Genomic DNA, 15,231 nt, shown 5'->3' with positions numbered 1-15,231 from the left:
CCTCGATTGTGGAAGGACTTTAAAAACTACTTGAAACACAAACGCAAGGAGGTGACTGTTGAAGATCTCATAGTAAGGTTGAGAATCGAAGAGGATAATAAGGCTGCAGAAAAGAGGTCACGTGGTAATTCAGCAATATCTGGAGTAAATTTTGTTGAAGAAGATTCCACAAAATTAAAGAAAAGAAAGAAAGCATCTGGTCCAAAAAAGAATCCTCCTAAGAAGAAATTCAATGAAAACTACATTAATTGTGGTAAACATGGTCATAGGGCTAATGAATGCCGGGGTTCTAAGAAGGACAAGAAAAAGAAAGATCAAGCAAACTTGGCTGAATCCAAAAGAGAAATGGATGATCTCTGTGCAGTGCTTTCAGAATGTAACTTGGTTGGAAATCCAAGAGAATGATGGATAGATTCTGGTGCCTCATGCCATGTTTGTGCCAACAAAGAATTATTTTCATCATATACTCCAGCACTTACAGATGAAAAATTGTTTATGGCAAACTCCGTTGTTGCAAAGGTGGAAGGAACTGGCAAAGTCCTATTAAAGATGACATCAGGCAAGGTGGTGACTTTGAATAGGGTCTCATATGTTCCAGAATTGAGAAAGAATTTAGTTTCAATTCCAGTTCTGACCAAGAATGGATTTAAATGTGTATTTGTTTTTGATAAAGTAGTAGTGAGCAAAAATGATATGTATGTAGGAAAAGGCTACCATAGTGATGGCCTTTTCAAACTCAATGTAATTGCAGTTCATATGAATAAAGATTTTGCTTCTTCTTCTTGCTTGAGTCTAAATGTTTATGGCATGAACGTTTAGGATACGTTAATAACAAAACCTTGCGAAAACTGATCAACTTAAATATTTTGCCAAAATTTGAGTGCAATAAATCAAAATGTCAAATTTGTGTTGAATCTAAGTATGCTAAGCATTCTTATAAATCTGTTGAAAGGAATTCAAATCCTTTAGAATTGATTCACACTGATATTTGTGACATGAAGTCAACACCATCACGTGGTGGGAAAAAGTATTTCATAACTTTTATTGACGATTACACTAGATATTGTTATGTCTATTTGCTAAAAAGTAAGGATGAAACAATATATGCATTTAGGCAATATAAAACTGAAGTTGAAAATCAGTTAGATAAAAAGATCAAAATGATCAGAAGTGATAGAGGTGGAGAATATGAATCTCCATTTGCAGAAATATGTTTAGAAAATGGAATAATCCATCAAACTACTGCTCCCTACACTCTTCAGTCTAATGGAATTGCAGGGAAAAAAATCGAACTTTAAAAGAAATGATGAATGCATTACTTATAAGTTCAGGTTTACCACAGAACTTGTGGGGGGAGCTATCCTTACAGCAAATCAGATACTTAATAGAGTGCCTCACTCAAAGACAAATGTAATTTCATATGAAAAATGGAAAGGTAGAAAACCCAATTTGAAATATTTCAAAGTGTGGGGGTGTCTAGCCAAAGTTCAAGTTCCAATACCTAAGAGGGTAAAAATAGGACCTAAGACTGTGGATTGTGTATTCATTGGATATGCCACAAACAGTAAGGCATGTCATTTTTTGTTTCATAAGTCCGAACATCCGGATATTCATGATAATACGGTAATGGAATCAGATAGTGCTGAATTTTTTGAACATATCTATCCGTATAAATCTAGACTTGACTCATCTAGTGGGGGATCTAAACAACCCAGAGAAGAACCAAAAGAGAATGAACAAAATGAAGAAAGTCCAAGACGCAGTAAACGTCAAAAGACATCTACTTCATTTGGATCAGATTTTGTAACATTTCTTCTTGAAAGTGAGCCTCAAACATTCAAGGAAGCAATGTTGTCTAGCGACTCAACCTCTTGGAAGGAGGCTGTTAATAGTGAAATTGAATCAATCTTAAGCAATCATACTTGGGAGTTGGTTGATCTTCCTCCAGAGAATAAATCCTTGGGTTCAAAATGGATCTTTAAAAGGAAGATGAAAGACGATGGAACTATTGACAAATATAAAGCAAGACTTGTTGTCAAAGGTTTTAGACAAAAAGAAGGTCTTGATTATTTTGACACATATTCGCCAGTGACTAGGATTACATCAATTCGGATGTTAATTGCACTAGCTGCAGTATAGGGTCTTGAAATTCATCAAATGGATGTGAAAACAACCTTCTTAAATGGAGAGCTTGAAGAGGAAATTTACATAGAACAACCTGAGGGTTTTATAGTTCCTGGTAAAGAAAAGAAAGTGTGCAAACTTATTAAGTCACTTTATGGGCTAAAACAAGCACCAAAACAATGGCATGCAAAGTTTGATCAAACCATGTTGTCAAATGGATTTAAGATCAATGAATGTGATGAATGCGTTTACATTAAAGATACTCCAAATCAGGAAGTTATTTTATGCCTATATGTAGATGATATGCTTATAATGAGCAAAGACATTGCTAATATAAAAGCTACAAAGCGTATGGTTGCTAGTAAGTTTGATATGAAAGATTTAGGAGTTGCTGATGTGATATTAGGAATTAAAATTCTTAAAACTCCTAACGGTCTAGCATTGTCTTAAACTCATTATATTCAAAAGTTACTTGAAAAATTCAAATTTTTGAATTTTAAAAGGGCAAAGACTCCAATTGATGTAAATCTTCATCTTGCAAAGAATAAAGGCGAAAGTTAGTCTCAATTGGACTATGCTAGCATATTGGGAAGCTTAATGTATGTCATGAATTGTACACGGCCAGACATAGCTTGCGCTATCAGTAAACTGAGTCGATACACAAGTAATCCTAATCATAATCATTGGTTGGCAATGAAGAGAGTTTTGGAATACTTAGATGACACTCAAAACTATGCTTTACATTACAACAGATATCCAGTCGTTCTTGAAGGATATAGTGATGCAAATTGGATTACTGGGTCAACTGAAACAAAATCCACAAGTGGATACGTTTTTACTATTGGTGGAGGAGCAATATCTTGGAAATCATCCAAACAAACATGTATAGCTCGCTCTACAATGGAGTCTGAATTCATTGCTTTAGACAAGGCAGGTGAAGAAGCTGAATGGCTCTGGAATTTCTTAGAAGATATTCCATTTTGGCCCAAACCAATGGCCCATATATGCATACATTGTGATAGTCAAGCTGCAATAGGAAGGGCTGGAAGCATTATGTATAACGGCAAGTCTCGTCACATAAGACGAAGACATAACTCTGTGAGACAACTACTCTCTAGTGGAATTATCACAATTGACTATGTGAAGTCAAAAGATAATATGTCGGATCCACTTACAAAAGGCCTAAATAGAGAGGGAGTTGAGAAATCATCGACGGGAATGGGACTATGGTCGAGAACAAGTCATTGTGGCGGTAACTCTACCTAGAAGACTAGAGATCCCAAGATCTAGGTTCAAGGAGATAAAACAAAGTCATTGATGACGGTTCAACATTGTCAAAGGAAAAAAAATTATTATTATTATTATTTTATGGTCCATTCTCATGATGAGACAATGTTTAGTAACTAGGATAAAGACATTAGGACTTTTTAATGGTTTCTAAGTTTGATATAGGGAATATCAAATGGTGTATCTATGGGATAACACATTTAGAAATCACCTATGTAAGTGTGAAGTGTAAGCCGCTTCAAGGAGAATCCGGTAAGGCCAGTTCTTTAAGCACTTACTATCCAAAATGTGTTCATGGCTGAAACGAACAGAACAATGAGAACTAAGAACAGTTCAAGGGTTGATTGCGTGACATATGTTGTCTAGATATACACCAAAGTTCGACGGTTCAAAGATATCAAATCAACCGATTGAATGAGTACATCCGATATATGTTCACTACGGAAAGTTTAAAGGGAAACCTACTTATCCAGATGCGATTAACCTTTACCTACAAGACACACAAGTTTTTTCATGCATATGTTTTATAAATAGTCTTCCCCATTCATGTGGGGGATTGTTGGGTTTTAGCAAGTGTGAATGGGAAAAGAAAAGAGAGAATATGAAAAGTGAGGGAACTACTTTGGAGGGAAAATGAAAAGTCATTTGCAAAATGCAAATGAAAAGTCATTTCTCCCATATCGGCAAAAGAAATGGAAATTGTTGTCCTTATAGAAGGAAACACTTCCATTACTTCTTAAAAGAGATAAGAAGAAGATGCCCCCTCGCGCCGTCGTCGTCGTCGCTCGCTCGGCTCGGCTTTGGCTTTGGATTTGGCAAATGATGTGGTTGATTGATAAATTTTTTGGACAAAATTTATTTAATCAGTTAAACACTGAAAATTTTTCTTCTCTGCATTTATTTTTTCTCTCAAAATAAAATCAAAGTGTTGATCGACTGAGTCTGTGTGACTTGTTGTTGTTCTTCAGTTCGTTGAAGTTAAAGAAGTTTCAGGTACCGCTATTTCTTTAACAGGTTTAATCCGTTTTATCTTGGGAGAAATTAATCCATAACCTTGGGTACAGTGAGGGGATTAAATTTCTTAAGGACACACAGTAGTTTCTATGGACTCGGATTAATCCTTGTATTTTAAATTTTTTCTGCTTCATCTTGAATCTATTTCTGTTTATTAACTTCATAAATACAAATTATTGTAAGAATGACAATATTTTGAGTTTGATCTCTGACCTCCCTTATCCTTGCGAGTTAATTCCTTCAATACTTCTCATTACCAAGAATGACAATATTTTGGGTTTGATTAGTTCTTAATACAAACAAGAAAAATTAGAAGTTATTGTTATTATTATCATATATTTAGTGTTTTTGGTTATTAACTCAAATTAATTCAAATTTGCGTCGTGATCTATTTTTTTAAGATTAAAAAAAAAGGGTTCTACGAGATATTACTTCAATATTCCGTAGGATCGAACCCTACCACAAAGATAATTGAGTCAATAATTTTTATTTAAAAAATAAAAAATAAAAAAAATAAACTCTCAAATTTTTTTAGAAGTTTTGGCTTTAAAAAATTTCATATTTTGAGCATTAGTATCCCTCAATTTATGTCTGAAATTTCATAGACACACTTATACTATATTAAGGTCATATTACCCCTGGATTTATTTTATAAATAATTTTCTACTCCTTTTCGATCGGCCTACGTGGCACTAACTTGGAAAAAATGTCAAAAAGTACTATATTATAAGTGTGTCTCTGATATTTCGAACATAGATTGAGGAGGTACTTGTGCATTTTCCCATAACTAAATAATTAATATTGAAGGGTGTTGTGCGGAATTTGAGATAATACGAGAAAATATAAACGCGAAAAACAAGACAACAGATTTACGTGGTTCACCAATAAATTGGCTACGTCCACGGGAAGAGAGGGAGCAGTTTTATTATGGAGAGGCAAAAACAGAATTACAAAATAGGGTTTGCCATAGCGTCTATATATAGTGCTAAGCTACGCCCTATGCCGTAGCGGGTCCGATTCAAGGCATTCAACAAAGGGTTAATGAAAATTTTGTGATATTTTATCTTAAGTAATGTAATATTTATCGTCAATTTTTCTTTATCGGATTGAAATGGTTCGCTTTATTTCTTTATCTCCCAAGAGTTAAACGTTTATAACGATAGAGATCGTTGTTTTCTTTCTTTCCAATTCTAATAGATTAAACGAACTGTATCATTCTTTTGAGTACAATATAAGGAAATTCACCCAATATAATACTTAGTGACCTATTTTTGAAATATTATCTGATTGTTAATATGTTCCAAGAGTTTTATTATTAATAGTAAGTGAACAAATTGGCAATTGATGGAAGAATAGATGAAAACTACGTAAACTCTAAATAAAAAAAAACTTGTATTCAATTGAAATAAATTTCTCATACAAAATATAGAAATTAAATGACAAATCAATTACAAACCAAGGTAGGAAAAGGAAAAATAAATAAATAAATGCAAATTTTTATATCATGCCTTCTAACTCATAATATGAGAACTCCATGAGTTATAAATGTTGAGCTGGAGAAGGACTTTAATTAAACAGCCATGCTTAACATGAAAAGAAATTTAATAATATGGAGGTGGTGGTGGTGATGGAGAAGGCGATGACTTCTTGTAGTAGTCATTCTTTGACAAAGAAGGCGCCTTGTATTCTTCTTTAGGCACGGAGGGCACCTTTGGAACATATGAAACCTTTTTGTAGTTATCTTCAGAAACTAATGGCTTCTTGTAGTAGTCTTTTTTTGACAAAGAAGGCACCTTGTATTCTTCTTTAGGCACTGAGGGCACCTTTGAAATAAGTGGTACCTTTTTGTAGTTTTCTTCTTGAACTGATGGCTTCTTGTAGTAATCATTCTTTGGCAAAGTAGGTGCCTTGTATTCTTCTTTAGGCACTGAGGGCACCTTTGAAACATATGACACCTTTTTATAGTTATCTTCTGGAATTGTTGGCTTCTTATAGTAGTCATTCTTTGGCAAAGATGGTACCTTGTATTCCGGTTTAGGCTCTGTGGATACCTCTGGAACATATGGCGCCTTCTTGTATTTATCTTCAGGAGCTAATGACTTCTTAAAGTAGTCAAATTTTGGAAAAAATGACTCCTTATATTCTGGTTTAGCCATCGAGGGCACCTCTGAAACATATGACGTCTTCTTGTAGTTATCTTCTGAAACTGATGGCTTCTTAAAGTAGTCAAATTTTGGAAAAAATGACTCCTTATATTCTGGTTTAGCCATCGAGGGTACCTTTGGAACATATGACGTCTTCTTGTAGTTGTCTTCGAAAAATGATGGCTTCTTGAAGTAGTCAAATTTTGAAAAAAATGACTCCTTATATTCTGGTTTAGCCTTCGAGGGTACCTCTTGAACATATGACTCCTTCTTGTAGTTATCTTCCGAAAATAATGGCTTCTTGTAGTAGTCATTCTTTGGCAGGAATGATTCATGTTCGGGAACAAATGATACTTTCTTATAGTTATCCTCTGAAATTGATGGCTTCTTATAGTAATCATTTTTTGGCAAAAATGACGACTTATATTCCTTTTCCGACTCTGAGGGTACCTTGAAGTCTTCACTTTTGACTACTGTGGTTGGTACTTTATTATATGTTGAGTCTGATGATTCATAAGAATTGTAAGGTGAATATGCCATAGAGCATGTGGCAATCAAGAAAAATGTCAAAAGACAAGCAAATTGAAGCCATTGCTTCTTTATTTGGCTTCCCATTGAGAAGAATTGGATTCTAAGGCTAGATATATCTTTGTTTTTCTTTTTCTTGTGTGTTTTAGAATGGAGGAATTAGGACTTTATATAACATAACTAACATGTGATTTGATAAATTAGAAATTAAATAATCCAAACATATCAGCCGTTTTTTGGTTAATGCTGTTCCACTAAGGTTGGTTTTGAGATAATGGGAAGTCATAAACTATTCATACACATTTGCTTGACTCACCTATTTCTAAACTTTGAATCGATTATTTGTTGACTTGCAAGAATGTTGTTTGTTCATTTCTTTTGGTTGTGAAAAATTGATAAAATTAATATTTAAAAGTTGAGATATGTGTAGGCTTAACAAATACTGTCCATTATTTGGTGTCGATTAATTATTTGTACTTGTTGAGCACAACTTACAATCCACATCATGGTATTGTACTTAATCTTTTTTTAAAAAAATAAATGGGTAAGCTATTCTTCGGGTGCCCGCCGATAAATTGCTCATGTGCATTTACTTGCAAATCATATAAAAGCTGCTTTGAGCAACTCCGTTGTGACAAATCAACTGAAAAAACGTTGATAGAAGAAATCGATTCACTGAATATTGAAGGGCTTATGAAAAAAATCGTAATATTTTATCTTTGTGGAACATTTATCTACGAGTTTGTTTTTATTTGATTAAAATGATTCACTACGATTCGCTTTATTTCTTTTATCTCTCAGGAATCATATGTTTATAACAATAGCAATCAATTTATTTTTCTTCTTTTAAATTCAAACAGATTAGACAAATTGTATCGATTATTTTGCGTACCCTTGCGAGTACCATACATACTTTTCATCACCAAGAATGACAATATTTTGGGTTTGATTAGTTAATGATACCAACGGGAATAATTAGACGCTATTGTTTTTAATGTCATATTTTCATATTTTTGGTTATTAATTATAATAATTCAAATTTGTGTCCCGTATGATCTAGTCTTGAGAAAAAAGTGTTGTATGAGATATTACTTCATTCCCGAATATCGAACCCCACCGGAAAAAAATTGAGTAGATCAAATTATTTTGAAAATTTTCTGAAAATATTTTAGAAGTTCCGATATTAAAAAAATTCATACTTAGAGCTTAAAACTTCTGCAATATAAATCAAATACACCTAAACAATCACTAAATGATTAATATTGAAGGGCTTATGAAAAAAATCGTGATATTTTATCTTTGTGGAACATTTATCTTCGATTTTCTTTTTATTTGATTAAAATGATTCACTACGATTCCTTTTGTTTCTTTTATCTCTCAGGAATCATATGTTTATAACTATAACAATCAATTTATTTTTCTTCTTTTAAATTCAAACAGATTAGACAAATTGTATCGATTATTTTGCGTAATATATCAATAGTATTATTCTTAGTTACCTATTTTTGAAGTATGTTAGAGTTTTTTTAGGACCAAAAGTGTACCAATATTGCAAACATGATAGATTACTAGTGCTCCATGTGAAAACTTAAGGATCACTTTGAGTCTTAACCTAAAGATGAGAGATTATTTTGAGCCTTTCCTCGATTTAAATCCTACTTTTATGAAAACTTTTAAACTAGGAAACATTAAACTAAGAAAGCTGAAAAACTTTAACTAGGAAACTTTTTAAACTAACAAACTTTTTAAACTAGGAAACTTTTAAAATAGGAACTCTTGACTTAAAGCGTTCAGCTTTTTAGACTCTTTTATTGGGTTTTGGGTGGCCCAATCTTCTTTCATTTGGCTTGAACACCTCTTTCGTGAAAAATGTATTCTTAATTGGAAAAAATACTTAAATACACACCTTTCTTTTCCTTATTTTCAATATTCCCTTCTATTTCTATAAACCTCTAAAATCTCTTATTTCTTTATTGTATATAAGCTACTTATTAATATAATGTATCCGAGCTACATATTATTTACCCGATTTATATTGTAATGTATCTGAGATACTCTTTAATGTATTCAAGCTGCATATTAATATAATCGATTTTTATTGCTTTTTAAGGTATTAATGTAATTACAAACTAAAGACGAATAGATTGTAATTTCATAGTTAAAAACTATGTGATTCTTAAAATTTATCCTTATTAATTTTATATTGAAGCCCGTCAACTTTAGTATAAGTATGCTGACATGAATGTTATCAAATGATGTCTTTAATGTGATGGAAGTTGTGTTAATAACTTTTTATAATGACAAATACTTTTGATGTCATCAATCATGAACCAGGTTCATTGATAATGACAAATACTTTTGATGTTGACTCACTTATGAACCAGGCTCATTTATTAAAGCAGTTGTCGTTCTAATTGAAAAGAGGCGAAGGACAAATATTAAGGCACAAATGTATTGATGAAAAAAATGAATATAATAATTATTTCCATAAATAAATAAGATAAAATCTTTTCTGAAAAAGTTGTCTACTTTATATGAAGACAAAACCTTTTCAAAAAAGGTTGCGTATAAACAGAAAAAAGAAAGCAATTCTTTTTCATATCAAAGAAGGATACAGAAATCTAATTATTATCAACTTCAAAGAGAGGAAATAACTCTTGTTCAAAAGTCTATATAAACAGAGATTTCAAGACAAAGAGAGCAGTTCTTTGCAATGAAAGAAAGGGTGAGGTAAGACAAAGAGAGAGGCAGCAAAGAGCGTTTTTCTAAGTTCTGTGTATTTTGTTAACTTGTGAGCTTTGTTCTTAGTAAGATCTTAAGCTTGTGTGATTGTAAACAAGAAGTGGGTTTGGCTTCTTGTGGAGAGAGGAGATTAGTGAGTAAGTTTGCAAGAAGTGGGTTTGGCTTTTTGTAAATTTAGAGAATTCGATTAGAGTTAATCGAAAATTATTATTGAGTAAGAAAAAGTAATAAAACGAAGTTGAGTTTTTCCTTCGTTGAGATAGGAAGGTTTGAGTTAAAGTATATTGTTTTAATTAACTCTTTTCTTAGGCAAACAATCAAGAACCTGGTTCTTGATTTAGGGGTAAGGTTTCTTCAATTGGTATCAGAGCAGGATCTTTTCACTAAAAGATTAACATCTTGAAAATTAAATGGCAGCACCACCTACCCCCCAAGAAGGAGCTTCTCAAACTCGGCCCCCATTGTTCAATGGAAAATACTATGGATGGTGGAAGAATCGCTTGATGGATCATCTGATAGGAGAAAATCCTGATCTCTTGAGTGTAGTCTTAGATGGTCCTACTATTCCTATGAAAAAGGGGCCTGATGGAGAAACAATGGTACCAAAAGAGAGAAAGGAGTGGGATGCCGCAGATAAACTGGCAATTCAAAATAATGCAAAATCTAAGAAAATTCTAATTTGTGGCATAGGACCAGACGAATACAACAGGATCTCTTCTTGTCAAGATGCCAAGTCAATCTGGGAAACCTTGCAGACTGCACATGAAGGAACAAATCATGTTGAGAAATCAAAGATTGACAATTTGAATAATAGACAATAGGAACTATTCAGAATGATGGAAGGAGAAACTATTCAAGATATGCACACTAGATTCACTGCTATCATCAATGAAATTTACTCTCTAGAAGAAGTAATTCCAAACAGAAAGATAGTTAGAAAACTCTTGAGCGTCTTACCCAAATCATGGGAAAGTAAAGTTGAAGCAATTACTGAAGCACGTACCTTAGATGAGCTTGCTATGGATGAGCTCATTGGAAACCTCATAACTTACGAACTGAAGAAAAATCAAGAAAGAGAGATTGGTAGCAAAAGGAAAGAAAAGAATATGGCTCTAAAAACTACCACCTCTGAAGATTTTGAGGATGAAAACATCGCACTCATGGCCAAAAGATTCTCCCATTGTTAAAAAGGGGACAAACATTTTTAAAAAAAGAGTTCACAGAAGAATGTTGAAAACTCAAGAGAACAATTGTGTCATAAATGTGGTAGTTCAGACCACTTTATAAAATTGTCCACTATGGGCCTTAGAATACAAGAAAAACAACCCAGAAAAGGCAAAAGAAGACAGACATATTCCCAATAACCGGAGAATTACAAATCAAGAGGCCGACATATCCATGAAAAAGGCACTCGCTTCAATGGGAGGCATATCTGAAGATGAATCTGAGAATGAAGAAATCAAGAATCAATCTCTACTTGCAATAAAGCAAGAAGACAATTACGACTTTCTTGCATTAGTAGCAGTAACTGAAGAAGAAGACAAAGAAAGTACTTGTCAAGCACAAGATACAATTCATGCTCTAATGGCCGGTTCAGATTCCAAGGAAGAAGAAGAAGAAGACCAAAATAGTCAGGTTAGCTCAATTTTCTCTAAAGAAAACTTGGAAATCTATACCAAAAGAGAGCTAAAGTCACTTTGGGAAACTGTATTTAAGGCATATAATCAACCTGCCATGAAAAAGAACTGCTAATGGAAGATTACGCATCTCTAAGAGAAGAAAACATGACTCTAGAACAACAAAATTGTTCCCTGCTCAATAAACAAGTAGAATTAGAAAAAGATTTAAACTCTAGCTTCTTAAAAAATCAAGCCTTACAAAAGAAACTGAACACGACTGAACAAGAAGCAGAGAAGAGTATGAGGTGGAACAGGTCCTCCATAATTCTCGATAGTCTCCATAAAATTCAATCTAGTTCAAGACATGGAATAGGTTTTTCTGAAACAAAAAATCCTAACATAGATTGTCTATGCTCTCATGTGGGTTGACAGGACATAAGAGTCATGCATGTGACAAAAAACAAATTGTTCATCAGAAAAAATTTTCCTTTCTAAGAAAGAGTAAAAAGAAAACTGATTTTGAACCTGGTTCTACATCTAAAGTTCTTCATAGATGGGCTAGAAAAATTCTCATACATCCCTTTAATCACAAACAGGAACTTAAGTGGATTTGGGTACCAAAACTAAATCGATCTGAATAAAACTGCAAGCTTCGGTGAGAGAAAAAGGAAAGCGCTGGTACTTGGATGGCGCCTGCTCAAGACATATGACAGGAAATCAAGATAACATTCTCTCACTAAAACGAGTTAAGGGTTGAAAAGAAGCCTTTGGAAATGGAAAAACAAGGGAAATACAAGGAATTGGAAAGGTAGGAATCAATCTCAAACAAGCCATCGATGATGTATACTACGTAAATGGACTTCAACATAACTTTCTAAGCATATCTCAAATGTGCGACAAAGGGAACAAGGTAGTATTCACTGCAGGTGTCAAAGGGAAACAGTCCAAATCATCTTTTAAACCAAAGGGAATGGTTAGCACCACAAAACCTCTAGAGATGCTTCACATAGACTTATGTGGACCAATGCGAGTGATAAGTAGAGGAGGCAAAAAATACATTCTTGTAATAGTTGATGACTACTCAAGGTTTACTTGGACTATGTTTTTGGCAACAAAAGATGAAACTTATGAAGTATTTGAAATATTTGTCAGATTAGTTCAGAAGAAACACAGTACAGAAGTCATTAACATAAGATCATATCATGGTTCAGAGTTTGAAAGCTCAAATTTCTTAAATTTTTGCAGTACAAATGGAACTGATCACAATTTTTCTGCACCAAGAACTCCGCAACAAAATGGTGTAGTTGAGCGTAAAAACAGAACTCTTGAAAATGTCGCTAGAACCATGCTAACAGCAAGCAAACTACCACAGTTTTATTGGGCAGAGGCCATAAACACTGCTTGTTATCTGATAAACAGGTGCACAATAAGGACTTTTTTGAATAAAACCCCTTATGAACTACTTAAAGGAAGAAAGCCTAGCTTAGCACATCTTTGACCATTTGGATGCATATGTTACGTGCATAATAATGGAAAGGATAATTTTGGAAAATTTGATGCCAAGAGTGATGAAGGAATATTCTTAGGATATTCAACACAAAGCAAAGCATATAAAGTACTCAACAAAAGAACAAATCGAGTGGAAGAAAGCATGCATGTTATTTTTTGATGGAGGCATAATAGAATAATTGAATAATCTTGTTGAATATCCTCCAAACCATTGGAAGATTTACAATCAGATGAGGATAATACCACAAATAAGTCAAATCCTCAAGAAATTAAAAATACACCAACATAGACAGAAAGAGAAACATCAGATACTCCAACATCTGAATCAACTCAAAATCCTCAGATTCATGGCTGGAAACATCAAAGTTCTCATCCCATTCAAAACATCCTCACACCATTGGAATCAGGGATTCATACCAGATCTAGAGTACGAAATATGTGTGCCTTCTCAGCTTATCTATCTCAAATTGTTCCCACAAATATTGAAGAAGCCTTAGGAGATCCAGACTGGATTATTGCTATGCAAGAAGAATTGAGACAGTTTGAAAGAAGCAAAGTCTGGAACCTTGTTCCAGACCACATGATCAAACAGTCATAGGTACTCGATGGGTTTTCAGAAACAAATTAGATGACCAAGGTCAGATCACTAGGAACAAAGTTCGACTAGTGGTTCAAGGTTACAATCAAGAAGAAGGAATCGACTATGATGAAACCTTTGAACCAGTGGAAAGAATGGAATCTATAAGAATGTTAATTTCTTTTGCAACCCACATGGAATTTAAACTCTATCAGATGAATGTAAAAAGTGCATTTTTGAATCATTTTCTACAAGAAGAAGTGTTTGTGAAACAACCCCCTGGTTTTGAGGACCCAGACAAACCTGAACATGTCTACAAGTTAGAGAAAGCATTGTACGGACTAAAGCAAGCTCCAAGAGCATGGTATGATCGTCTATCCACATTCCTTCTAACACATGGTTACTCCCGTGGAAAAATAGACAATACTCTCGTTCTTAAAAAACAAGGTTCAAATATGCTCATTGTACAAATTTATGTCGACGACATCATATGTGGTGGAACTGACCCCTCACTTGGAATTGAGTTCGCAAAACTCATGAGTAGTGAATTTGAGATGAGTATGATGGGAGAACTAACTTTCTTCTTAGGTCTTCAAATTGATCAATCTCCTACAGGAACATTCATTCATCAACAGAAGTATGGTCATGAACTACTGAAAAAATTTGACATGAATGAAGCAAAGATAATTGACACTCCCCACTACAACAAAGTTAGACAAAGATGAAGCAGGTTATCCAGTCAATGATACAAAATACAGAGGTATGATTGGATCACTCTTGTACCTAATTGAAAGCAGACCCGACATTATGTTTAGTGTTGGACTTTGTGCACGATTTCAGTCATGTCCTAAAGAATCTCATCTAAAAGTAGTAAAGAGAATACTTAGGTATCTCAAAGGTTCTGTGAACCTGGTGCTATGGTACCCATCAGGAGACTCATTTTATTTAATAGGATTTGCTGATGCTGACTATGTCGGATACTTAGTTGACCGAAAAAGTACATCTGGAATGGCTAACTTTCTAGGACCATGTCTTGTCTCATGGACCACTAGAAAACAAAATTCAGTTGCCCTTTCTACAACAGAGGCAGAATATATAGCAGTTGCATCTTGTTGTGCACAATTATTATGGATAAAGCAACAGTTAGAAGACTTTGGGATCAAGACAGGCTACATTCCTATTATGTGTGATAACAATAGTGCTATTTATATGGCAAAGAACCCAGTCCAATACAAACGCACTAAACATATTGACATTCAACATCACTTTCTGAGAGACAATGTTGAAAAAGGATTTATCATAATGACATTTTTCGCTACTGAGGATCAAATTGCTGACATTTTTACTAAGGCTCTTGGGCGAGAACCATTCCTTAAAAATCGTCTATCTCTGGGATTTGTGTTTCAAAACTAAAAGAACCAGGTTTTACTCACCACCGACTCAGGTTATTATATTTTTAACCTGGTTCTCCTATTTAACTTTTTGTTTGGGCGGGAAATACTTAGAGTCACATTAAAATTCCAACGTCTCTTCGATGTGACTGTCGCCGTTTAAAATTCCTTTCAAGGCTGTTCAAAGTACCGATTCATCATTATTACCCTTCTATTCCCCAAAAACCTTTTATCTTCCACACACACATAAAAAATGTCTTCCTCTCTCCTTCTCATCGACTACTCCGATGATGAAC

The 15,231-nt window shown here is 33.9% G+C and overlaps 3 protein-coding genes across 3 annotated transcripts; 2 read left to right on the top strand and 1 right to left on the bottom strand.

Moving 5' to 3' along the window:
* Window positions 1–5,807: 5,807 nt before the first annotated feature.
* ext1 (extensin-like protein Ext1) lies at window positions 5,808–7,224 on the bottom strand. Its single transcript, NM_001247899.3, is given in 1 exon segment — window positions 5,808–7,224. A coding segment is annotated over 1 exon segment (1,158 nt). The 5' UTR covers window positions 7,185–7,224; the 3' UTR covers window positions 5,808–6,026.
* A 3,025-nt stretch (window positions 7,225–10,249) lies between these two features.
* LOC138340502 (uncharacterized) lies at window positions 10,250–10,660 on the top strand. The gene has a single exon (XM_069292230.1). The coding sequence runs from the start codon at window positions 10,250–10,252 to the stop codon at window positions 10,658–10,660; it is 411 nt and encodes a 136-aa protein (XP_069148331.1).
* Window positions 10,661–14,306: 3,646 nt separating this feature from the next.
* LOC138340501 (secreted RxLR effector protein 161-like) lies at window positions 14,307–14,957 on the top strand. Its single transcript, XM_069292228.1, has one exon. The coding sequence runs from the start codon at window positions 14,307–14,309 to the stop codon at window positions 14,955–14,957; it is 651 nt and encodes a 216-aa protein (XP_069148329.1).
* The last annotated feature ends 274 nt before the right edge of the window (window positions 14,958–15,231 follow it).

Source organism: Solanum lycopersicum, chromosome 12 (genome assembly GCF_036512215.1).
Source record: "Solanum lycopersicum chromosome 12, SLM_r2.1".
In the NCBI taxonomy this organism is placed as follows: domain Eukaryota; kingdom Viridiplantae; phylum Streptophyta; class Magnoliopsida; order Solanales; family Solanaceae; genus Solanum; species Solanum lycopersicum.
This window is presented reverse-complemented; position numbering and strand designations above follow the sequence as displayed.

Coding starts and splice junctions, on each gene's coding strand:
- LOC138340502 (XM_069292230.1), top strand. CDS start 10,250: ATGGCAGCACCACCTACCCCCCAAGAAGGAGCTTCTCAAACTCGGCCC.
- LOC138340501 (XM_069292228.1), top strand. CDS start 14,307: ATGATTGGATCACTCTTGTACCTAATTGAAAGCAGACCCGACATTATG.